This window comes from Protopterus annectens, chromosome 2.part0, assembly GCF_019279795.1.
Source record: "Protopterus annectens isolate FY-2018-M chromosome 2.part0, PAN1.0, whole genome shotgun sequence".
NCBI lineage: Eukaryota > Metazoa > Chordata > Ceratodontiformes > Protopteridae > Protopterus > Protopterus annectens.
The window spans coordinates 1,126,696,144-1,126,720,956 of NC_056728.1; the positions used below are offsets into that span (position 1 = coordinate 1,126,696,144).

General features: G+C 38.3%; 1 protein-coding gene across 1 annotated transcript in view; it reads right to left on the reverse strand.

Moving 5' to 3' along the window:
- LOC122793371 (probable E3 ubiquitin-protein ligase HERC6) overlaps window positions 1-24,813 on the reverse strand; it is a 962,939-nt gene that overhangs the window by 905,021 nt on the left and 33,105 nt on the right. Inside the window, exon 3 of the mRNA XM_044061322.1 lies at window positions 21,253-21,329. Coding sequence (XP_043917257.1) covers window positions 21,253-21,329 — 77 coding nt within the window. The remainder of the gene's footprint in view (window positions 1-21,252; window positions 21,330-24,813) is intronic.

Sequence of the window (24,813 nt, forward strand, 5' to 3'; positions counted from 1 at the left end):
AATGAATACGTATGCAGGGAAAGGTTTGTGCTGCCCTCGGTTGAGCAGAGTCTTGGGATGCTCGCTGGGGCGAAGGTGTTTAGCAAACTGGATGCAAATATGGGATTTTGGCAAATTCCTTTGTCAGAGGAGTCGGCAGCGCTTACCACATTCATAACCCCTTTTGGGCGTTTCCGTTTCAATCGCCTTCCCTTTGGCATTAATTCTGCACCCGAACACTTTCAACGCATGATGGCAGAGGTCATTGAAGGCTTAGAGGGTGTGATTTGTCACATGGACGATGTGTTGGTCTGGGGGCGTTGCCAGGAGGAGCACGATGCCCGGCTTCACGCAGTATTAAAGAGACTGGAAGAAGCAGGTATTACGTTGAATGTAGGGAAATGTGACCTGTCGAGGGGCACAGTGACTTTCTTGGGCCATGTCATTACGAATGCTGGTATAAGCCCGGACCCAAGGAGGACCGCATCCATCACGGAGATGGCGGCAGCTGCTACAGTAGGAGAACTTAGGAGTTTCCTGGGCATGGTGAATCAGGTGGGGAAGTTCATCCCTCATTTGGCTGAGAGGGACAGAGCTTTGAGAGACTTATTATCAAAACGGAACAGCTGGTACTGGGGTGGGGACCAGGAAAAGGCATTCAAGGACTTAAAAGAGGCAATCACCTCACCTCCAGTTTTGGCTGTGCATGACCCGGAGAGGGATACGAAGGTTTCCGCGGATGCTTCTTCCTTTGGGTTAGGGAGTGTGTTGCAGCAACAATGGGAGGACGGCTGGAGACCCGTGGCATATGCATCAAGGTCACTCTCACCCACAGAGCAACGATACGCACAGGTTGAGAAAGAGGCCCTAGCGTCTACCTGGGCATGTGAACGCTTTCGAGATTACCTATTAGGCAAATCGTTCTGTCTAGAGACTGATCATAAACCCCTGGTTTCATTGTTGGGAGGTCAAGCGCTGGATCTTCTACCGCCCAGAATCCAACGCTTCAGGATGAGATTGATGCAGTTCTCATACACGGTGCAGTACGCTCCAGGGAAATCACTGTGGGTGGCAGATGCCCTGTCACGTTCTCCACTTAAAACCAAGCTAACCCCGGAGGAAACGGAGTTAATGGAGGACACGGATATTTACGTGAACAGTATTGTGTAAAACATGCAGGTGAAACCATCTTTCCTCCAAACACTACGGGAGCAGCTGAAAGCGGACAGTGTGTGTGCGCGGGTCATGGACTTGTGCAGCCAGGGGTGGCCGCTGTATGCGAACCAGGAACCCTTACTGAAGAGCTACTGGCCAGATCGGTCCACACTAACAGTGAAAGATGGGTTGCTTTTAAAGATTCGCCTTGTTATCCCTCTGCCATGCGTAATGAGGTGTTGTTGAAATTACATGAGGGACATCAAGGCATCGTGAAGTGCAAAGCTAGAGCCTGTCAGACCGTCTGGTGGCCGGGACTTAGCCAGCAGATAAATGACATGGTTTTAAGATGCAGGACGTGCATCTCAGAGAGAAGGAATCCTCCTGAGCCCCTCATCCCAACAGAATGTCCGGCCCGACCATGGCAAAGAGTGGGCGGATTTATTCAATTAAAGGTCACACTTACCTCCTTGCTGTGGACTACTTATCCAGGTTTCTGGAGATCGCATTGTTGAAACATAGCACATCCAACGAGGTCATCACCCACCTAAAATCTTTCTTCGCCGCCATGGTATCCCAGAGGTACTGGTGTCTGATAATGGACCTCAGTTTTGGGACAGTCTTTGCGGCCTTTGCAACCGCTTATGGCTTCGAGCATGTCACTAGCAGCCCCAGGTTCCCGCAGAGTAACGGGGAGGCAGAACGTGCGGTGCAGACGGTGAAGAACCTGTTTAAAAAAAGTGCTGAGCCGCATGGCTCTTTTGGCGTACAGGACAACGCCACTGCAGAATGGTTATAGCCCGGAACTTCTTATGGGACGACGGTTGCGGACCTCTCTTCCGATTCATCCTTCGCAGTTGGACCCTGTGCAGCCGGACTGGAGAAGGCTCATGGGGAAAGAGGGGGAGAAGAGGGTGTATAATGGCGAAAACTACAATAGACGCCATCGGGCGAGGCCGCTGGGGGATGTGTTGCCCGGTGACCAGGTGTGGGTGACAGATATGAAGACCCCAGGTACTGTAGAGCGAAAACATTACTCGCCGAGGTCCTTCAAGGTGGATGTGCCCCAAGGGACTGTGCGGCGAAACCGTGTGCATCTGATCCCCCTATCTGAGCCTGACTGTGAATCAAACCCTGAGTGTCCGGAAAGTGTGCTAAGTAAGACCACTGAGGCCTTGCCATTTTGCAATGGTCCTCCCGGAAGCCCGGGCACACAGTGATGTTGTGAGGACCAGATCAGGAAGAGTTATTAACAAGCCGGACCGTTTGGATCTGTGAAGATCAGTGTATAAATAACAATGGCATTTGGGGTTTATAGTAATCTGAATGTGGCTAAGTGAGCATTTGGTGTCAATGTACCAAGTTCGTAGCGAAGTGGGAGAAATTGAATAGACCTGGGTTTGCGTTAAGTGAAAGGGGGCCTTTTTGGAAAGGGAGATGTGGTGTATTCAATGGACTGTGTTGTCTTGCCTTAGCTAGTGCTCTTTGGGGCGGGGGAAAGTGCATGACGCAAGGGCGTGAGACAGGAAGTTGTTGTACTGTATGTATGCTGGTCGGTCATTAAAGTTTGGAGTTGGTACCATCTGCACCCAGTTGTCCCGCGTCTTCTTTCTTTGGTAAAAGAATACGACATACTGCACATTCACAAGTCCAATGGCATCATAAACACCTGCTCAAGAAATCTCAATCTCTTTTGCAAAATAAGTAGAACATGTTGGAGGGACAGGTTTGTATCTCAGAACAGCACTTCTGTGGAACTCTTTCACTCCACCGAAAGAGAAGTACTTCTCTTGCTGTATTCTAATTTAATTTGAATAAATGGAAGGGTAACCACAAATTCACCTCTGGTTTAGCACCCCTATCCTTCACTGACAGGAGAAACATGTAAATGTCCCAACATACGCTTGTGTAATCTCTAGGTTATTTGTATGCAAAATGTAATGGCTAAAAACTACCATGGGAATCTAAGGCTAGGTTTCTTAGGATCCTCACAAATCAATAGCCTAGTAAGTACCTGTGAACCTTAGACTTCACATGAATACAGCCAATTCAGCCAAAATATTAACACTTACCTACTGGGGTACAGTGCTGTGATACTCTTATCACCGTAATATTTTTCATACAGAAACTGAGATAAATTACTACTGACAGTTTGCTGTTGTCACTGCACAAACTGAAAACTCTCTAACAAATTTCACAAGAAGGCAAAAAAATGAAAGTTTACAGTAGAATTCAAAAGCTGCTCTTTGGACGGCAGTGGGTAACATACCTTGTACCGTCTTACTCATTATAATTGACCCTATCACTGCATCTCAGGGAAAGAGAAATTTCCCCTACAAAAACGTCCTCTTAAAAAAGGTTTTTCACACTCAGAAGTATCTATGACAACCAATGTAAACTATGGAATTTGCAAAAGAAAACCAATGCAGCAAAGTGAAAAGTTTCAAAAAGTCAGCCATTTCATATTTCCAGGCATGCACTGACTAAAATGCCTTGCTGGAAATAGCACTCTGAAATGCTATGTTAAATTTTAAAAGGTGAATAATTTACAGAAATAAATGCAGAAATATTGTTTAAACAAGAATGTCAGGAAGAACAAAGCTAACAAAATTACATCCCAAAAAACTCAGTTTCTTACATTCTAGTTCCATGGAAATGGCTGTCAACATGGTGACCAAAACAAATTCATAGCATGGCTACCAGGAGTGTGGAACAGAGGTCACACAGAATAAACCTCGCCTGAATGATTACAGCTGCTGAGAATGCAATACAGGATCTAAAACTGCTTCATTACTCATCAAACAAGTGAGGTACAGTATCAGGATTTAAAGGTCAGGAGGACTGCAGACACAGAAATACCTACAACTAAATCACACAGAAGTTTAGTGTTTCTGATGTCCAAAATATGCTCTTTGCATCCAAATGCAATTAGCAAGTTAAAGTCACCACAGTGCTTTCAGAATTTATGATGCTCCCAAGAATGCAGAGAGCCAAAGACTAATGATCTTCTTTACTGGGGGTTATCTACAACACAGATTGTTTTCATTTGTTGTCTGAAACTCACAGTTATCCTATTTAGGCATTTAGGGTCATGAGGAGCTGTAGCCCATCTGTGTACTCAATACATATAAGAAAAAACTAACCCTGGCTAGGGCATCACTCCATCCTAGAAGCTTTTCAAGTCACAGATGGAGAGTACAGAGTGCAATGCACTTGAAACCAAATGAACCAAACCTTTATTCCTGTTGCTACCAGTTTCCTGGTGTAAAAGTGCATTCTTTAGAAAACTTGGTCAGACATTCCATCAAGGGCAATTCTGTGTGATTTGACAGCAACTGCTCTGTCCAGTTGTTCAGGTGAAGGAAGGTTTTACAGCTAATCCTAAAGACAAGGACCATAACATGAAAGCTAAAATCTTTTATACGGTTATAGTAAAGAATGAGTGAACAGAAAGAATACAACTGTAAGACAATGTTAATACCATAGCGCATTTCCAGCTTCTGCTTCAAAAAATATTGTTCTACCTACTGGTGATATGGAATGGAGGACCACTTTGGAAAACAGGCCACCACTGAACAGATGGAACAAAAAATTACCAGTAACAAGTCTAAAACAGTGCTTAGTAAACCCAGAAGAAATACTGGTCAGAATCCCCTGACTGCTGCCTGGGAGACATTTTTAGCTTCAAGAACCAAGTGGTGTCAAATGGAAAGCAAACACTATATAAAATCAAAATAAATAAATATACCAAGTCAAAAATTAAAAAAATAAAAAAATGTTACTGAACAAAATAAAACAGACAAGTTTATGAATAGACTGTCCTTTATCATGTTAAAGAAGAAATAATGTCCAGACGCTTAAACACTAACACAATTAAAAGAGTAAACCCAGTGATTGATAAATTAAACACTCTAATACCCCTTGCTTTAAGAATCTGTATGATGGAAACACACAAGTTGTGTTATTACCATACAGCCAAACATAACACAGCAACCACAACAAACCAGAAATGTGTATTCATAATATTTATTTTTTCTTCAAAGACCCAATAAACCAGTTTCAATGCCAACAAATCTTTCTCAGTACAATCTGACAAACATATGGGTTTAAAATACCTTTTTTCTGGCACCAGAGTGACATCACTGACAAATTAAAAATATTCTTATATTACAAAAAAAAAAAAAAAATTATTGTAAATGTACAAAAAAAAATCACCAATACACATTTCAACCAATATTAATTCACTAAAATGTCTTGATAAAAATCATACCCAGTAATGAGTACCCTGTAAATATAGTAACATAGTTACACCCAGCAGCAAAGAAGAAAAAATTAATCTGTTTCATTATAAAGAAAATTTAAAAGCACACATTCAACTCACGTTAACACAAAGCTTCTAATTAAGCAATCCATTTTTGTTCTTTAATGCTAAAATTATTCCCAACCTCTTATTTATAATCATGTCACTCAGATGTAAAGAAATCCATGCTTAAACAAACAAAATCTTTCCTATATAAAATGCAGAACAAGAACATTATAGAACATCCACACTTTTGTAGGCAATTAACATGGTAAACCATGAAAGTATTGGCTTATAAAAATTCAGTATTTTTAATAACATGCTTACAATAAGAGAAGCAACCACAGGGCTTACAACCTCTGACCTAATTCTTTTGCTTAAATTCTAGCTTCTTATAATCCAATACTAAACAATCATTTTACCTTTTCTATAATATTTTTACATTTATCTGGATGAATATCTGAAAGACGTTTAGCAGTCTTAAGGATATCTCAGAATTTATTACTACTTTTATTACTATTATTACTTCCAACATTAGAAATAAAGGAGTACTTCCAAAATTAGAAATAAATGAGAGTCTATTAGAAATTATTTACTTTAGGTTTCCATGATTCAACTCTGTATTTTTATCTGCACATTCTGGTGATTTATATCATCATTGTTTTATCCTCTATATAGGAATTTAATCAGTTCTGTGCAGGTACTAATATGTTTTCTTCAGAACACAGTCCTTTGATTCTAAGGAACTTTGATTAAAGTATATTGCGAATCACAGTCTTGGGTGACAGCTGGTTGCCTGTAGCAAGGAATTCCTACTAAAGGATTTCCTGAAAAATCTGGTTTGTACAGTATGATTTTTATTTATTTATTTATTTATTTTTAACAACGTTGTATTCAGAAATGAAATCTCCTTAGGTTGGTATTAAACTGCAAATTTAATTCTCCATTTATTTTTATTTAAATATTGCATAAATTCTAACTCCTCTACCTCTGACCTACAGGCCAGCCAGAAGTCCTCAAGAATGATCCCCATATGTCTATAGCATGCAGAAACAAATTTATGACCTGAATCAAAAGTCATAATCTCTTCCATTTACCCTATAAGGAGATCTGCATTAAATGGGGGCAAACCACAGCTATCACATTAACCAGAAAAAACACTGATTTTTATAACCGGAAAGATTTTTCATTAAAACATGTTCTAACAACCAACAAGAAAATATTGAACACAGCCTCATACAACTGAATAAAACTCAACCAAAACTCTAAAGCATTCAGCCCTTGTCTATGCAGTATACTGTCTATATCACACAATCGAAGCGTGATATACCAGAGTGTTATAACATCGACACAAAGTGAGCGGTAGGAAAGCCGAAACACCTAAACAAAATTCATCACATTGACTTACCATGGTTGGCCAACACAAACGGAATTACATTTCCTAATCATTTGCGATGATTAAGAAATGGAATTCCAATCATGTTGGCCAACCATGGTGATGCGATATGATGAATTTCGTCATTTAGGTGCTTCAGCTTTCCTACCATTAGCTTTATATGTGTTGATCTTATAACACTCTGATATATCACACTTAGATTGTGTAATATAGACCTGTATACAATTGTACAAAGATTTGACATCAAGTGCACTTGCGTACCACTTAATTTCCAGTTGCGTCTCCTGAATCAGCTACAAGAATGTTTAGTATTCTGCAGTCTGGACATAAGAGGTGACAATGGTTTCAAATAAGAAGTCAGATAAGCTGAAGGGGCTCAGTCCAAGACCTATATTTGAAAATACAGGTCTCCCTAGTGGTATATGGGCATTTATATGAATTTTGGGAAACACAAAAATACTGAAAACATGCATTTTTAACCATCAATTCTTTCAACAATCTCTGACAAAATGATTCCTTCCTCCTAAGCACACTTAAATTGACCTTCCACTTTTAAAACTTTATGATAGGATGATATATCTTTTTTGTTACTATCTACAATCCTCTAGTTGTGTTAATGCTTCCTCATGATATTTCCATTATCCCATCATATCATACCCTCACCTTTATTAGCCTTTGCTACTACTATATTTTTGTTGTTAAAGATTGCAACCCAAACCTTTCTAATCTAGTAAGAATGTATTTACTTTTTCTATGTGGGACTAATTTTAAATCTTGAAACATAGTATTTTCACAAGAATGAGGGAGAAGATGAAAACATTAAAAAAAAATAAATAAATAGTTTATCCTTCTCTCCTCACAGACAAATCTTTGGATGCAAAAAATAAATAAATTCTAAACCCAGTTTTTTCAAAATTCTTGCATATCTAAACCACTGAAATTCTGAAGTGTATGTTGGGAGTATAAACTGTAAACCTTTATTCAACAATGTTATGTGAAACAAAAACAAAAAAATGTTCCTTTCCATATTTCTTTCTACTCTTACATTTCCAAAATGACTTTATGACTTTACTGACAGCAATATTAATTCCTTCTGCTATATATGGTGATGAATGCCCTGACTCTAAACCTGTTTCAATGCAGAGGACACACAATTTGTACAAAAATTATCAGATGAATCTGACGAGTGCAAAATGGAAGAGAAACAAGAGGAGATATTTTTTTCAGCTTGCCCCTCATCAGAAAAATACAGTTCATTTTTATTACATCCGTTACGAAAGGAGGTACTGCCAGCACAGCTAGCTGGAATTTTGTGAACGATTATATGTCGTTTGTGAATATCGAATGACATTATACATGATGCTGGTGTTACAAATGTATTAGAACTTTGTCATAAAAAGGTGCTTCTGTTACAAATGTTATTAGAACTGCATGTCATACAAGATGGTTGTGTTACAAATGTATTAGAACTATAGGTCATGTGTACATCAAACTGCTTGGTGCAGATGTTTGTGCTGAAAAGGTATTCATAAAGTGCTTGTGCTTAAAATATATCCACAGCGTGCACTACTGGAAGAGTGCAGAAATGTATGTGCACTATTGTAACTGCTGAAATGTATATATTGACAGAGGAAACTGGAGGGTTAACTTCAGTCCAGCAAACTTTAGAAAATAGTGAAATTAAATCAATTTATAGGCTAGGCCATAAAGTTATTATCCGACAGGTTTCAATGTAGCTAGAACTAGAGAGACAGTCTGTACTAGGAAGCTTTTTGTATTTGTCTTTTGGGTGAACTAATTACTACCTCTGAAATCATGGAAGAATGCAATTGCTTTATGACTTCCTGCATCTGCCAAAGATCTGAGCAAAAGGCCTCGTATGAGCATTTTTATAGGTAGATGCTAAATACTGCCAGCTCCAGCAATGGGGGTTTTGCCTGGGAACTAGAAGTCAGATGACAAGAAATGAGGTCATTCTGCAAGCTATCCAATGGTAATTTTAGTTATTTTGATAAGTCTCTTAGTGAGACAAAGCATTCTAAATTCTGTCTTGGACCGGCTAACAACAGAAGGACCCATTCACCACATCTGCCTTGCACTAATTAAGTAAGTCAACTAGGGTATAGTAAGTCTCTTAGATACAGTCAGGAATGTACTAAAGCTAGATGTTTTTCTTTGTTTATCTGAACCTGTCCTGCAATGTTATTTTAAATATTTCCTATGTTTTGACCTCTGATGTCACTGTGAATAAATACTGAGTATTCTCTCTCTTTTATTATTAAACATAGATACACCTTTCATTGCGGCTGATCTTTGGTAGGGATATTCGAATTTTGAGTGTACTTGCATATTTATTTGGTGACACTATGTGGGCCACTCCTAACAGCCTTGCTCTTGGTCAAACTACCATTTGTATTAATATTAATATTACACGGCAAAATTGGACACCCTTTGTTAAGGGCCTTAAAGTAGCTGATGAGGAGTGATTGGTGGCAGTAGTAACTACCTTATAGTCTGTGCAGAAGGGGGCACAGCTAGTAAGCCTGTGCTAGCTTTTCCCAGGTGTGTGTGTGTGTGTGTGTGTGTGTGTGTGTGTGTGTGTGTGTGTGTGTGTGTGTGTATATCAAACCTCACAGAGCGTGTGTGTGTGTGTGTGTGTGTGTGTGTGTGTGTGTGTCAGCTACTTGAGCAGAAAAACGAAGCACTGGCTGGACAGAGGGTGCTGGAGATCTTGGCGTGGTCACTCAGCTGAGATCTCAACTCTACAGCTGTGCCAATGGGGAGTCTTATTGGGTATCTGGAGGAATAGGGAGAAACCAGCCCAGACTGACTGTGTGTGCACCTGTTTAACCTCTCATGGAATGTCTCCCACTGGTGTCAGTGGTGAGAATTGCGGTTCCTTGATTACTGGTCCAGTGGTGGGTCATCACATCATCACTGGCAATTAAACGGTTTATTTTTATAGTCCAAAGCATTGCTTTGATATATACATTTTTTTCTGTAGTTCACTGTTTAAAATTAAGATATTGATTGTATTCTTTATCAGGGTTATTCACAAAACTAGTGCAGTCACAGAACTCATACGCACATTTGATTGATGAACCAATATTCACCTGTAGTGTAAAAATTTGTGCATCATAAAAATCCACTAATGTTTACACCAACATGGATGCTGTCTCTTGAGAACCGTCTGCCAATTTTTCAAAAAAGCTTCATCAGGACAGATGACATTTGTTCAATTAGAACCCTTAATTCTCTTGGTGTTATCCCAACTTGAAAATATTCACTCAAATACTGATGCATATAGAATTTTTCAGTCTTTTGAGGCAGGCAGTAACATAAAAAAATACTATCAATATAAATTCTCTGGAAATTAGCTACCACACCAATTTCCATAGTATTGTGAACAACAAATCCAACACCTAAAACACAATGGTGGTGCAATGACTGGATTCATGCTTGTGTGCACAAGTGATACCAACAATAACAAAGTCATCTAAACATAATGCTCCAAACTGAAACCACAGGAGTCCAGGAATGTGCATTTTGCAATATTTATTTCAGTTCAAAAGTCCAATAAACCAGTTTTAATGCTGAAGCATCTCTCAGTACAATATATATGCATGTCATTAAAAATGCAGAATTAGAATTTACATCACCCAATATTTCTGAGGGTTACCAGATTAACTCAATTGCCTACAAAGTACAGATGTGATTTAGTTAGTATTATGTTAATGTTCAGCATTTTATACAAGACCATTAGAGGAATTGATTAAAGTGCCGGGCATGGGCAGTTTGTCTAATGCTAAAATGTCCTTTCCTCCCACGAAGTGTCCATTTACAATATGCAATACAGAAACATGCTAGCCGGTAAGAGGCAAGACTTCAGCATTGCCTAATTTGTATATCACTGAACAACATTTGCTACTACGACATGTAGATTATGTATGCAGTGGTATGCTCCATCCCAAGTTATTCTCACACAAAAAGAAAGTCCCAAGAGCTGTTCCTAATCTGTCTGCCCCACTGTTTTTCCCCACTCCCATGATAGTTGGAAGTGCGTCATGTATCTATTGTGCCCTGGTGGCTAGTTTATCCCCCCACCCTCTGATCCTTGTACTGCTATTGGTGCACTTATGGCAGTTCCAATCTCAGTAAATGCTGGTGGCCTAGTATATCCTCCAACCCACTGTTCCTGTTGTGATGTCAGTGTCATTACGGCACTTCACTTTAGGTCATCCCTGGTGACTACTGGTTCCCTCCAACCAATCCCTGTACTGCTGTTGGTGTCAGTATGGCATTTCAGATCTCAGTAATCCCTGGTGGTGTACTGCATCCTGTTATCCCCCCAATCCCCATATCACAATCATGGTACATAGTTGAAGCTCTTTTGGCTGTGTTCATAGTATGACTGTGGGAAGGACAGTGCTGCTCTGCATGGCTGAGTGACTTCATGAGTCACTTGACCATATAGATACTTTTCTAGAGGTGGTCCTGGGGAAAGAGCACATGGCTAATTAGAATAGATTTCGCCCCCTGAAATACCTCATTAGCATTCAGCAGGATCGTGAGGCCAGTGTTGAATGGTGCTGCATGTCTTTGTGGTGGTGGATCATGCAGTACCATGTTACAGTGGTTGCCAAATTGGAAAAGGTACAGCATCCCGTACATAGAGGTGTACATTTAGTGGTACCTTAATGAATTCCCCAACATATATAGTTATGTTTAACCACAGAATTTCTAAACATCTGGGTGACATAATACACAAGGACAGCAATGTTTTGTTTAAACATACTGTAAAAGCATGAAACAGCATCATGTTTATTATTAGACATCAACATGATTGCAAATAAAAAAGATTGTAAAGAATCCTATTGGTATCAAAGAACAAAAATGGATTCTTTGGTTAGGAGCTTTATTCAAACCGGAGTTGAACAAGTGGCTTTAAAAGGTTGTAACGAGTATGGACAAAAAATTTTAATGAATTAATATTGGTTGAAATAAATGTATTAAAATGATTTTAACATTTTATTTTGGAATTTAAGAATATGTTTTCATTGTAGTCTTTATCAGGGATGCAATTCTAGCATCAGAAAAAAGCTTATTAATATCCACATATTTGTTTACTTTTTGACTGTACTGAGGAAGTTGCTTTGCCATTATAACTAATTTATCGGTCTTTGGAAAACAAGAATGCACATTCCTAGTCTCTTGTGGTTGCCTTATGAATACTGTGTTTGGATTATTTTACTGTTGCTGGTATAGCTTTACCAAGCAAGCTTGGATCCTATCCTTGCACCTTCATTTCTTGCCATAGTACTACATACTTGAGTAGAGCTCCAGTTCAATTTAATTTCAGTTGACAAGTCCAACAATAATAGGACTAAATTTACATAGAAAAAAGAACAAAAAGTTTGAGGAGTCTGGATATGCATATAATTATGTCTGTGCCTATTATTTGGATGTTCAATGAACGAGGCTCCACATTCATGGCCCAAGTAAAAGGAAAATGCAGTGGAAGGCATTGTGTATTTTTAAGAGAAGGGGATGGATTTGGAGTGGATAAATAACCGTAGGATAAGTATGTAATATATTTACTCAGAGGAATAATATCTAGGTAAATTAAACAAGGTTAATGTGTTTGCCAAGTGTGTTAAAATATTACAAAACGAGAGAGAAAATGGAGGCGCTAAAAAGAATTGAATGCCAAGTGGAAACCTTAGACAAGGGGGAAAAACATTAACAATGGCAAATATTCTATAGATAATTCCTGCAATAAATGAAAGCATTTGACTGTGATCACAGGTGTATTATTCACTTAATTTATCCACTGGCATTTGTTTACCAGGATTGTCCATCTGGTCATAAGTTGCTCCTTTTTGGTAGAAGCCCAGGGATAAATGTCCAAGTAGAATATATGTACAAAAGGTTCAATAAAAAATAACATATAGATTTCTTTAATTATATTTTTCTTAACAGAATGAAGCAAGTAGAGCACATAGTAACATATAATTAGTTTGATAAGAGATAACAGTACAGATCATGATAGCTTTTATTAATGCCTCTCAACAAATGTAATACACGAGTACAACAGTGGTTCAAAACAAAGAAAGTGAAAAGAAAGAAAAAAAATTCATTTTCAAGAGCATGATTTTAAAAATGAGAGGTTTGGGGAAAATGTATTTAAGTAACTTGTTACCAGAAGTGATAATTATACAGCAGTGTAGAGAAAGAACAAGGTAGAAAAACAATTGAGGGTCAACACCATGGAAATGGGTACAGGTACCAGCACAGAAAGTGTCAGATCATGCAGTGGATGTGTTCAAAGTTAAAAAAAAGATTAGTAGATAAATTGAGTGACAAGAAGGTTGATTAAGATCTGGAATTACTGCTGTGAAGAGAGGATGTATGGTCTCAGTGAATGATTTCTGCTGAGTAGAGGGAGATACAGAAGGGATGAGATGTGAAAGGTGATGAAAGTAGAGGGAAGAGAAGAAAAATCATGGTAGTGATATGAGATAATGAAGGGGAACAGAAGGGAACTGTGTTTGGAGAAGAGTAGGAAGTAGTAAGGAAAGTATGAAGAAAAGTGTTTGAGAAAGAAAGGATGATAGAACCAAGGATGTAGATATAGCAGCATAATGATAGTTGATAATGCGAGAGATAGCAGTTTAGAATACACAGTCGGTGGATTGGAATTATTTTCTAGCCAGGAACTGAGCAGGAACGTAGTTATTTGTTCATTTGGAGTAGTTTTAAATCGACACTCACCCGAGATATTTGTTTAAGGGCAAGTGGAGATGGAGTACCAGATTTTAGATATGCAAGAGGAATACACAAAAGAGTCACTAGCAGAGTGACTGATTTAGTCCTTAGGAGTATTTTTTTATCTTCTGAGCAAATAAGCCTATTTGGTGAGTAGTACTGAAGGATGGGAGTTAGGCTAGGGCATTTTTTAGGTTTATGAATAAGCTTGTGTGTGGCAAGTAGTTGAGATAGACTCAGGTAGTGGGGAAGTTCTAGCTAGAGTAGATACTTCAATGCTACACATTGGTGAGGTATATACGTCACATTACTGGGTGGCCTGATGATTAATGAGAATATAGGCTGCATAGAGGATAGCTAGATGGAGGAAAGTTAAAAATATGTTCAACATTGTCTGTTAGGTATGGTTGTGTTTGTTAGAGGTTGCCATTTTGTTTTTAATGCATATGTTACATGGTAGACCAATTTCAAGTTTTTATCTGTTATTATACCTAGTAGCTTAGTGTAGGTTACTAATTAGGCTGTTATGCAGTTTGAGGAGGTTACTGTGAGGACATTTCTGGGTAAAGAATCATTTTGGGATGAATAGTATGAGCGTTGATATTCTGGGGGGGGGTTAGAAGTAGTTAAGAATCAGACAGCGATGTTTCAGTAGAGGTAATGTAATCTTGTATTAGTTATTGCACATTCATTTTTAACAGCACATATTGGAATGGAGTCATCCACACACTGGATAATTTTTGCATGTTTGTTTTGAGGTCATTCATAAATATGCTGAATAAGAGGGCCTATAATGGAGCCCTGGAGTACTCCAACTGCTATGGAAAGAAAAGAAGATATGTTAATTTGGCCATTTAATAGTCAGCCCTCTACAGAACAGGTCAGTGTCAAACCAAGCGAGTGTATCTAGACCAAAGGAAAATTATTTATAGCAGAGGTATGTGTGATACAATGTCAAAAGCCTTCAGTAAGTCGAGGAAGATGGCAGACTAGATTTCCTTCACTTTGGCTTCGATTTATAGTGGTTATAGAGGACCATAGTAGTGCTGTGATTAGGGAGGAATCCATACCTGGGTTGGAGGTAGATTGTCTGAAATAAAAAGTGAGTAGTTATGTACGGATACATTTCTGAAGCACCTTTGAGAGTGGAAATATAACTTATTGATCTGTAGTTGGCAAGGTCTGTGGAAGTGCTGCCCTTATGTAATGGTAAAATATAGAACATTTTCCATATATTGGGAACACAAAGGACCATTTGATATAAAACATAGAAGAAATCTGTGTTAGAAAGGGAGACCTTATGGCAATTAAGATTACAGGATTATAAAAATCCTGGTTTAAATGAAACAATATGTATTAAATTATTTTTCTTTTATAAATGGTTTTATAAATATTATCTGTGCAGGGTGAAAAGTGAATTTTGAGATGTTCCCTGAATTTTTTTTATGAAGGTTTTTATTGGATACTGTTAATTTAAATGGATATTTAAATGTGGGTGGAAAAGCTGCTTCTTTATTCTGATGAAGACTTTGGCCGAAAGCACTAAATATACATATTTCTTCATCGTGTGGTTACCTTTGGATCTTTTTGGTTTGGGTCCAAAAAGAAACTCAAACCAGCACAAATTTAAGAATGAAAGTTCATATCTACTTTCAGAAAGGTGCTTTATTGTATAGATATACGATAGGAGTTCTACAAATGAAATAATTTTGATTAAAAAAAGTGCATTTCTATAACATTCAGGATAAAACATACATCTTCTCAATACAGGGACTGGTGAATAGCAGAAGTAGTCTGCGTGTCCCTTGCAAGTTATTTGAATAAACATCTACCATTATAAATTATCAAACCCAGTTCACTGACTATAGTGACAGTTTTAAACACCTTTAGAAGAGTGTTGGGCAGGATCTGTAAATACTTGCAGGAGTATAAATTAACAGGAGTATAAATTAACATTACACAGTCTTGCAATTTAGCTACTTTCTTTGGTGGATGTTTTATGACTTGTGTGAATAGCTTCATATATGCTCTTGGAGGAGTCCATATAAAGGTAATTAAGGGGAAAAAGCAATCAATCATGTTCCAGAAGGTGTGTTGAGATGCTTTGACTCATACATCTGTCAATGTATATAAATGAGAGTTACCACACTTCTTTTTGTCTAAAATTTCACATATAAAGGGCACCTGAAATAGATTATGGGAAACCAGAAAAAAACAAAGATCTCATTAATATGAAATATGATAGGATCCTTAGTCCAGTAATTTGCTATGCACCTAAATGTCCTTGTGGAACATTTTAAGCCTAACCAGTTTCCATTTTAGTGCTTGAATTAACCTATTCCATTTACATATCTCTCAACCTCTTACAGCAAGAAATCTGGATAAAGTCATAAATAATGGGAGGGGGCAAAGGCCCAAAAATAGGGACACTTTTTAAATACTACTCTTACAAACTTAGAACAGGTTTTGCATTAGCATGAATTTTCTGAAGGGTATGAAGTCAAACTCAAATGATTGTCATTTTCTGATTTCAACCCTCAATGATTTGCCAGAAAACCACAATTTTATGACAGACCAAAAATACAAGGCAAAAATCTGGACATTCTGTGAATATCTTTATAGTTGAAAGGTATGCCCATTTGGTGTTAACTTGGCCTCATCCATCACATAGTCAATAATTATATACTTATTTTTATTTATTTTATTTAACATTTGTTTACTGGGAAAGTCCAACTTTGAACAAAGCCAGTTTTCAGAGGAGGCCTGGGGAGAAATGCTCCAGGCGCATGTCTTTTGAAATGTGGCAGGAAACCTGAGCACCTGGATGAAACCTCCATGAACGCAGGGAGGACATGCGGACTACGCACAGAAGGCACTACGGATGATAATTCAACAGTAGAACCTCTTGCTGTGAGGTGACAATGCTACCGCTGCATAACTGCACCATCCATATTACCTTAATGAGAATAACTGGGATCATACCTAGATAATTTGAGGGGACTCGTGCATGGGAAAAAAGCATTTAGGAGCTGGCTTTTGTGCATTAGAAGTATGGGGCAGTCATGAAGTAAATTCTCTATTATCTGTCCATAGATGCAAGTTGCTCTTTTATTTATTGAAATGTGTTTACTGGGAAAGTCGACTGGGACAAGAGCTCATTTTCAGTGGAGTACCAGGGAGAAAAGTTCAATTACAATAAAAAAATATATAAAATACAGGTTTACAGGCTATAAAAATATGGACAGCAAAAAAAGGGCAAAGAGACAAACCAGGGTGTAAATTATATAATCCACAAAATAGAGAGAGAGAGATCCAAATTAACCAAACTTAGCAAATTATAAATGAGTATAATACACCTCTTGAATGTAGACAGGGATGAGCTTTGTTTTACGTGGATGGGGAAGCCTGTTCCAGAGCAGTGGTATCCTGTGCAAGACATACCTGTCCCTCCAAACCAAACTAACCATTCTATTGGGTGTTGCAGAAGAGGTTTAGATCCCTAGAGAGAATATTTCTGATCCCATTTGACTTGCTGATGAGCAGCAGGTCCATCAGTATTTGGTTGGAGAATGCCTTTTATGCCAGACACAGGTCTGGCTAGTCTTACCAAAGTTTCTAGAGAGATATTTACTGCTGCAATTCTTAAAAATAAATGTTTCCCTTTTTACAAAAACATCAGTTTCATACCATGTTCTTTTTCTACTTTGATTTTTACTTATTATCATGTTCATCAAAACTAAAAAGCAACTGCAGCCATAGGCTGGATGCACAGTTTAACAATATCTTTATTCCAGACAGCAAAATCTTGCAATAGCTGTTATTTTTTTCCAGAAGTTGAACCAGATTAGTATCTGCTAATGTTTTAAGCAGATATACTTTGCTTTACCTATAGAGATGATGTATTTCAGTTAGACATATTTTGAACTTCTGCTAAAAAGTCTCGTAATATAAATGCTTGGTGAACAAATAAGATCAGTGAAACAGATTACACGTGTATACATATGCATTAAACAAATCATTCATTTTTCTTTTAGACACAATTGCCAAAGGTTTAATGACGCACAGAAATATAAAAGCATGCACTACAACAGATATGGACAACTTCTGCTGATATGAAGCTACCTGTCCAGGTCTCTACCAGGAAAGTCTTGCATCTGTTGCAGGTGTTCTTACCTTCCATAACCTGTCTCTCTTTTTTAGAGACATTTACAGTGAATATAAAAAGGCCACACACCCTTATTAAAATGCCAGTTTTTTAATATAAAAAAATGAGACCACAATAAATCATTTCAAAATTTTTACCACCTTTAGTGTGACATATAACCTGTACAATTTAATTGAAAAACAAAGAAATCCATTAGGGGAAAAATATAAAAAAATGTACAATATGCTGGTTGCATAAGTGTGCACACCCTTAAACTAATACTATGTTGAAGCAACTTTTGATTTATTTACAGCATTCAGTCTTCTTGGGTACACACCTGCCATCAGACAGACAGACTCCGATTAACCCCAAATAAAAGTTCAGCTCTCCTAGTAGGATTTTCCTGACATTTACTCAGTTGCCTGCTATAGCAAAAGCCATGGTTCACAGAGAGGTTACAAAGCATCAAAGAGATCTCACTGTTGAAAGGTATCAGTCAGAAGAAGGGTACAAAAAAATTGGACATACCATGGAACACAGTGAAGACAGTCATAAAAAAAAGTAGAAAATATGGGACAACAGTGACGTTGCAAAGAACTGGACGTCCCTCTAAAATTGGTGAAAAGACAAGATGAAAGCTGGTCAGGGAGGCTGCCAAGAGACCTACAGCAACACTGAAGGATTTGCAGGAATTTCTGGCAAGTATTGGTTGTGTACTACATGTAACAACAATCTCCTGTATTCTCCATATGTCTAGACTATGGGGTAAGGTTGCAAGATGGAAGCTTTTTCTTACACAGAAAAACATCCAGGTCTGGCTAAAATTTGCAAAATACATCAAGTCTCATAAAAGCATGTGGGAAAATGCCTTATGGTCTGATGAGACCAAGGTTGAACTTTTTGGCCACAATTCCAAAAGATACGTTTGGAGCAAAAACAACACTTCGCATCAGCAAATGAACACCATCCCCACAGTGAACCATGGTGGTGGCAGTATCATGCTCTGGGGTTGCTTTTCTTCAGCTGGAACTGGATTTTTAGTCAAGGTGGAGGGGAATTATGAACAATTCCAAATACCAGTCACAACTGGCCCAAAACCTTCAGGTGTCTGCTAGAAAGCTGAAGATGAAGAGGAATTTTACCTTTCAACATGACAATGACCCCACGCATACATCTACATCAACAAAAGAATGGCTTCACCAGAAGAAAATTAAAGTTTTGAAATGGCCCAGCCAGAGCCCTGACCTAAATCCAATAGAAAATCTGTGAGGTGACCTGAAGAGGGCTATGCACAAGAGATGCCCTCGCAATCTCACAGATTTGGTGAGCTTTTGCAAGGAAGAGTGGGCAAATATTGCCAAGTCAAGATGTGCCGTGCTGATATACTCCTACCCAAGAAGGCTGAATGGTGTAATTAAATCAAAGGATGCTTCAACAAAGTATTAGTTTAAGGGTGTACACACTTATGCAGAGTATTGAATGTTTTTTATTTTTTATATTTTTCCCCCCAATACATTTGTTTGTTTTTCAATTGAATTGTACAGGTTATAGGTCACATTAAAAGGTGGGAAAAGTTTTGAAATGATTTATTGTGGTCTCAGATTTTTATCTCACAAAAACCTGGCATTTTAACAGTGGTGTGTGCACTTTTTATATCCACTGTAACTATTAGTTCTTACCCTGTAACAGATCCCTTTCCAATATCTGAACTTGAACTTTCTCCACCTTACATCCTTTAGAGATAAGGTTTTCTGAGAAGTACATAGGTTCATAGGTGCATACTAGGCTAACTATCCTGAAAGGTCATTTTAAGCCAAGCCAATGGCCCGAGGTCAGGTGAAAAAACATAATTATGCCAATCCCACCCCTGTCACTCCAGGTAGGGATTCAACCAACAATATATACAACGTATTGCTATCTAGTAGTTAGACAGTCTCCCTTTCGTGCTTCTACAAGGTCAGATTTTCTTGCTACTTTCTTTCTGTGCCCGTTTCAGTACAAGCAACATAATCAGGTCTCTTTCCACATTTGTCAATACCACCTCCAGTTTTGAACTCTGTACTTGATGTTAAATTTCCCAGCTGCATTTCTCTGTACTGAATTTTTAATAACCATTTTAATTAAATTTATAAAGCATATGAAATCAATACATATAACAATACATCCAACCATAATCAACATAACAGGATATTAGACAGACTCTTACCCAGTACTTTCTTTTCCGACTAAGATTACAGCATAACAAAACAAAATGACAACAACCCAAATGCATAGAAGATACAAAATCTATCATATATTAGTATACTAAATGAAGTCAGTCTCCAGGTCCCAGTCACCCATCCTATTTTATCAGTATGTCACACTTCTACTTTTAAGTATGCCGAATCTGACTATGTCCGTTTGCACATTTATGAGTTTTTGTGAAAGTTGCCCTCGAAAGAAAAGATGACAGAAGCATTTGAAAAGATATGAATGGCTAAACGTATACCACTTAGTGCAAAGTGTATTTTTTATTATATCAGTTTTACCCTTGTACCTCTAAGGAACTGTCATCCAGGAAATTATGTGGTTGCTTTATGCTCTCTTTAGCAACCTGGTAATGACGGCATTGCTTCCATTTCTGGACCCAACTCAGGAACCGTCATCCAGGAAATCATGTGGTTGCTTTATGCTCTCTTTAGCAACCTGGTAATGACGGCATTGCTTCCATTTCTGGACCCAACTCCCCACTCCCAATGATGACATGAGCACTTGCCTCAATGTGACAGATACCTACACCCCTAAGTTTTCACATGTGTGATCACACATGCCAACAGGGCTACTTTCACCAGTTGAGGCTGTTATGCCCACATCCTTCTTGCCCAGACCCCCACTGCCTAATGTGCTTCCATTCTCCAGCAGGGTGCTATCAGTGGAGCTACAGTGCAAGCTGGGTGAGAACAACTGCCCCCACCACATTCTCCCTGCCTGTGCCAAGCAGCTCATGAGCCACTAGTGAACTCATGATAGCTGGGCCTTAGCCAGGGCCTAATCCCTCAGCCACTGGTGCAGACATCCTAGTAAATTTTCAGTAACTGTTTTACTGCACATAATATATACTTAGTGTACATAATACAAAAAATCACAATGACTTAAGAGATTCAGCATCAGTCTGCATAGTTCAAAATGGCTGACATCGGCTAAAGGGTAATCATTTGAAATGTCAAGACACACTACAGTCAGTCCAGAAAAAAACATGAATGAATGGCTGAAAGAAGGGACTTGCAAACACTAAATCCAAGATGCCATTTCTCAGAATATTCCCTTTTCTCCAAGGTATGGTGATCTTGGAGTTGGTACACACAAGTTGGGGAGGTGTAGGGGGAGTGAGGTTTGCTCTTCTACTCTGTTTTCAGCTTGTTAGCATTTCGAGTGCCAACATTTCAAAAGGGTGCCATGCTAAAGACTTAATATTCATCCATACCACTATGCTGATGACATCGTACAGCCAGTGTCAAACGTGTACAACATTACCTTTAGAAAGTGCCACAGAGTGATGATGTCCACAAGCGATCTGTATAACATGGATACTGGAAAACTCTTTAATCTTTCTGCAATAAAAGGATACAAACCCAAGTCAAGTCATTATCCTACATCAGCTGAACAATGCAATAAGACATCAGATCAGTACAAGTACATACAGCTGTTCATTATTATAGTGGACTAGTTCAAATTTAATGAAAGTAAAACTTACAAAGCACATAACCACCCTCTCACTGTTCACTTTACATTTACTCTACTGCAGCAGTAGCTGTTTCAATAGCTTACATTTCTTACTGCCATTGTTACAAGATAGTTTCTGTCTCAGTGTAATGGTGGAGTCAGAGACTTGGTAATTTTATTTATTTGACAATGTTTACCAGGATAGTCTGTCTGTGTATGTACCCATTTTTAGCAAAGGCCTGGGGACAAAAAGACTCTAGGTATACATCACATTTCACATTGTAATACAGAACAGAAAATACAAATTACATTTGAAACTACTGCACAGAGTGAAATATTTACAAAAGTAGAGATAAACTGGATACACAGTCAAATATTTACATAATTTACAGGCAACATGGTAGGTGTGATAGAATGAAATAATTGGTTGACATGAGAGTCTAAGATTGTTTAGGGGTGTTTAGTTTCAGATATACTAGTGAAGGCAGACATGCTGACCAAGTATTGCAAGAGAGTTATGTTAAATGCAGTGAAATAAGGCCATACTATATATTAGAGACTTATGAAGGTTGTGATATGGTTTTCATTGAAGTACAAGGCACAGGGACAAGGGTTTTTTTACATAGCTATATTAGAGTTTAAAGGAGAGTTAGGGGAATTATAAATAAAACAGAATTTTTGTAGAGACAGAAATTTGATAGGAATATTTTCATGAATAAGGGATCAAAAGTAAATTTGAGCTTTAAGGACAGTAGTGGTGGCAAGTACTGCAAAAGGATAATGCACACAGAAATACACAGAAAAAGCCAACACATGACACAGTTAAATGCACACTAGGGCTACAGAAATATATATATATATATATATATATATATATATATATATATATATATATATATATATATATATATATATATAAAACTGCATAATATCCAATACAAATGCAAATGACCTATGCACCTTGAAAAAGACTAACATAATTCAGTTGGCCTGTGTATCATATTACAGCTATGCATTTGACTCCTATCAGAAGGAATTCCACACTGACATCACAGAAGCACTTTCAGTTATAACCCAGCCACAATTCCAACAGACAGACACACAAGACACATCCATTTTGATACCCTTGTAATGGCATAACATTACCACCTCACTTAGTGGCACCAGTTAGTAGGAATTACATCTGTTCAACCCAACCCAAGTTAACACAGGACTTTGCACCCTTATGATAGGGGTACAAAATCCAAATGAGAGGTAAACAAGTGCCACAGCGTGCAAGAAAAAAAATGAGCTCTCTAAATTGCACAGGTCAGCCCCATATAAATTTGGCATGGAGTAATGTATGCTGCAGGTAGTCACAACCTACAGAAAACCATGCAGTCAGCATCCTTCGGGCTACAAGCAAGCAGAACACTTCCAGATGGTGTACTGTACAGCCCTGCTGTGCACTTGTAAAATACAAGTGTAAATTCTACCTAGAAATGGTTAATGAAGTCATGTTTTAACAATAAAGCCCTTCCCATCATTGCAGAATGACAGCAGTGGAAGACATGACATTTACCAATGTTGCAGCATTCTGTCTGACCCCAGATGGAGACATTTGCCAATTTGGTAAGTCATGTCCAGACATCAAGCTCACATGCAAGTGTAGTGTGCACCCATTGTATTCCCTCCCATATTTCTTAGAAGCAGGGATATTCAGCTTACACGGCATTGTGAACTGAAAAGCTAACCAACCAAATAATAATGTGGATCACAGACATGCAAACTATCACTTAAAAAGAAAAGAAAAGGCACATGATTATTTGTATCCTTTACTGCTAAGCTATACCCAATTTGAAATAGTACTTCAGGTGGTACCCACACTATTTCTAAAGGGAGGAGGAATGCAGCTATGCAGGCTTTGCTCCAACAAAAATTGAGCTCCCCTTCTCTGGATGCAACCTAGACTTTTATTTGGGTTGAAGAAGGACAAGCGTTAGAGCAACTCATTAAGGAACCTTGCTGCAAAGATATCCTGGAGAGAGATTCAAAGAAACACCTTTCATAAAATTACTGTCAGAAAAAATAAAAGATGGAAGTGCTAAGTAGAGAAGCTCTTTTACTGTCCCCTGACAATTTTGTTTTTAGTGCTTTATAAACTGAACACTAACAGCAGGTGGATAAAATCACACAAGTAAAAATAAATGCAATAGAATGATAAAGTGTGTAAATGTAAAATAAATGCTAGTATTATAAAAATACACAAAGATGAAAAACAGCAGCACATGAGTTGAATAAGCCTTGCAAGGAGGGGAAGCATTATGGAAGGAAAATACCAGCAGCAGCACACAGACATGCTCTCTGGAAAGTAGTAACAGGCCACTGGTGGAGATCTGAACTGGAAGTGCCCTGCTCAATGTGGAAATGTACGAATTCTAAATCTATCCTCAAGGCATTAATATTACAAGCATCTTAGAGATCCAAGCAGCATATCCAATACTGGAGTACAGGAAAGTCACAATGAAGAGGAGAGTGACCATGCAAAATTTTACCTTTGCCATGGACTTGAGACAGCTGATAGCTAGTCAATCCTTTGTTAATTGGATCTAAAAATAATTAGAAATAAAAGATGACTCCATGCCATCGACGGGTAGATAAGCTGGCTGTTTTGACAAGTTCAATTATCTCTCAACTTGTAAGTGCTTCTTGAATTGGTGAAGTAGGAAACGTTTGGGAGGGGAAGAACAGGAAGTCGGGCATCAGTTTGAATGATTACACCCCTTAGTTATGGTATAAAGGATGTGGGCAGTTATATTTTGATGAGGGGAGGCTGCATTCCTCTCCACCTACCTAAGAGGGATGGGTCAGGAAGAGACAGGAAGCTGAGAAGACCCCCCTGAAAATGGGTTTCAAGGATGCTGGTGTCTGTAGCCATGGCCTGAGGCCTGGTCAGCTTGGCAACCATTTGTAATTCTAATACTCATTACTGTGAGTCCCAGAATAGTAAGACTGAATATGTGAAAATATATATATACCCAGTCCAAGATTGCTAGGTGTCTCAGAGTAATCCTATTTTCTATGAAAAAAACACTGTTAAAGGCAAACAGTGGTTGTCAACATTCACTGCTGTCCTATATATCTAAAGTTTTTTTTGTATTTCTGCGGGAATTACAATTAGGAGTCATCCAGCAGAGGTCTATTGGTCAATGAACTACTGCCGATGATGGCTCTGCTGCCATAAATGCCTCTGGGATTAAAAGGTGATCACTGACACTGCTGGGACTTTGAAATGTTCCTCCGAGTTGGGAGGAAAGAAGACTTCTGCAGCAGACAGGTATTGTCCTTAATATGATCACCAGACTATGGCTAAAACAGCAGTTACACCATAAA